This window comes from Lactuca sativa, chromosome 8 (assembly GCF_002870075.4).
Source record: "Lactuca sativa cultivar Salinas chromosome 8, Lsat_Salinas_v11, whole genome shotgun sequence".
NCBI classification, from domain to species: domain Eukaryota; kingdom Viridiplantae; phylum Streptophyta; class Magnoliopsida; order Asterales; family Asteraceae; genus Lactuca; species Lactuca sativa.
The window spans coordinates 224708257-224710249 of NC_056630.2; the positions used below are offsets into that span (position 1 = coordinate 224708257).

Below are 1993 nucleotides of genomic sequence, written 5' to 3' on the forward strand. Positions count from 1 at the left end.
ATATGACCCATATTTATAGTTAAGATAATTAAGTTCATATTAGCTTTTTTTATTTGACCAAATAGAAATAGATAACAAAATGGGTCTACAAAGATGAGTTAAAAAAGGAAATTTTCAACGGAAAACATGTTAGAGAACGAACTAAAAAAAGCGGTGCAAAAACAAGGATTTCTTAAGGCTGCAAAACGACAAAAATAATAGAAGTAGACATTAAATTTCTCCTAATTTAACGACTAGCCCTTGAATGTTTTGCGGACTCTTCCATAAAATCCAATTCTCCATTGCATATATATATAAGTCGGCAAAACATTCAGTTTCCTCAACTTTTCTTCTCCTTCTTCTTCCTCCATCAAATTTTGCTCTTGGAGAGGAAGAAGGGAAGATCTGTCCAAAATTTTCACATTTTTCGAGTTGAACTGTGATTGTTTCTTAAGAATAAAGTGAATCATATACACGTAACCAGTCAAAATGAATGATTTGTTCTCCCAATCGTTTAAGCAATATCAAGATAAAGATGTCGACTTGGAGGCTGGTGGTGCCCCCGATGGGGACTCAGCCGAACTTGACAATTTCTTTGAAGATGTCGAGAATGTCAAGAAAGACATGGCCGGAATAGAGAAACTCTACAAAAGCCTACAAGAAGCCAATGAGGAAAGCAAAACTGTCCATAATGCAAATGCCATGAAAAACCTTCGATCAAAAATGGATTCAGATGTCTCACAAGTGTTGAAACGTGTGAAAGTCATCAAAGGAAAGATCGAAGCTCTTGACAAGGCTAACATCGCAAATCGAAAGCTTCCTGGTTGTGGGCCCGGCTCCTCAGCTGATAGAACTCGTACAGCTGTTGTCAGTGGTTTAGGGAAGAAGCTCAAGTCCATGATGGACGACTTTCAATCGTTGAGAACCCGTATGAATGAAGAGTATAAGGAGACTGTGGGTAGACGTTATTTCACAATCACAGGAGAAAAAGCTAACGATGAATTGATTGAAAACCTAATCTCTAGTGGTGAAGGTGAAGATTTCATGCAAAAAGCTATTCAAGATCAAGGTCGTGGACAGATTATGGACACGATTTCCGAAATCCAAGAAAGACATGATTCTGTTAAGGAAATAGAGAAAAACTTGATGGAACTCCATCAAATTTTCTTGGATATGGCTGCATTAGTAGATTCTCAAGGGCAACAACTGAACGACATTGAAAGCCACGTGGCCCATGCAAGTTCATTTGTGCACCGAGGGACTGAACAATTGGTTGAGGCAAGAGAGCTGCAAAAGAACTCGAGAAAATGTGCCATGATCGCCTTCTTCCTTGTCCTTCTTCTTCTGATAATGATAACCTACCCCATTTGGTTCCCGATGTTGATAGGGTAAAGTGGAAATGGGTAGAAGAAGTCATTTGTGTTTCGAAGATTTTGTTCTTCGCTGTTACGCCCTGAAAACAATTTATGTTTGTGCTTTACACTTTCTAAAGAGATGTATGATAGTAGACATCAATTTTTTATTCAATCTGGATATGAACACCAGATGTATTGTAACTCGCACAAAATGAAGAATTACTCAAAAATATGATCAACCTAATGGAAATGGATTTTTTCATGATACTTATCATTTTGAAAACCAATTATTTTATATATATGCACGTCATACATATACATATATGTATATCAATACTACAACTTCGTCGATAAATGAAGCTAGAAAAATCATAAATGTTCCCGAGTCTCATTTAAGGAAGGGAAACGAAATGGAGAGAACAGAAGGAATGAAGGATATAAAGAGATTGGCATGTTCCTGAGATCTTTCTCTAGAGAGAATTAGAGAGAAGAGAAATGAAGATATGTGCTTATCTTCTCTCCTAATTTTCCACCCAAATTGTGAGGATTTGGAGAGAAAGGATACGGATATAAACCCATCATGTATCTCCACCAATTCCTACAAAATCAAGTTAGTTCAAGCTGTTGCCGACACCATTATCGTCCACCATGATTCGTCT

The 1993-nt window shown here is 37.2% G+C and overlaps 1 protein-coding gene across 1 annotated transcript; it reads left to right on the plus strand.

Moving 5' to 3' along the window:
• The first annotated feature begins 334 nt into the window (after positions 1-334).
• On the plus strand, positions 335-1601 carry LOC111906230 (syntaxin-125). Its single transcript, XM_023901951.3, has one exon. The coding sequence runs from the start codon at positions 469-471 to the stop codon at positions 1369-1371; it is 903 nt and encodes a 300-aa protein (XP_023757719.1). The 5' UTR covers positions 335-468; the 3' UTR covers positions 1372-1601.
• Positions 1602-1993: the final 392 nt, after the last annotated feature.

Coding starts and splice junctions, on each gene's coding strand:
- LOC111906230 (XM_023901951.3), top strand. CDS start 469: ATGAATGATTTGTTCTCCCAATCGTTTAAGCAATATCAAGATAAAGAT.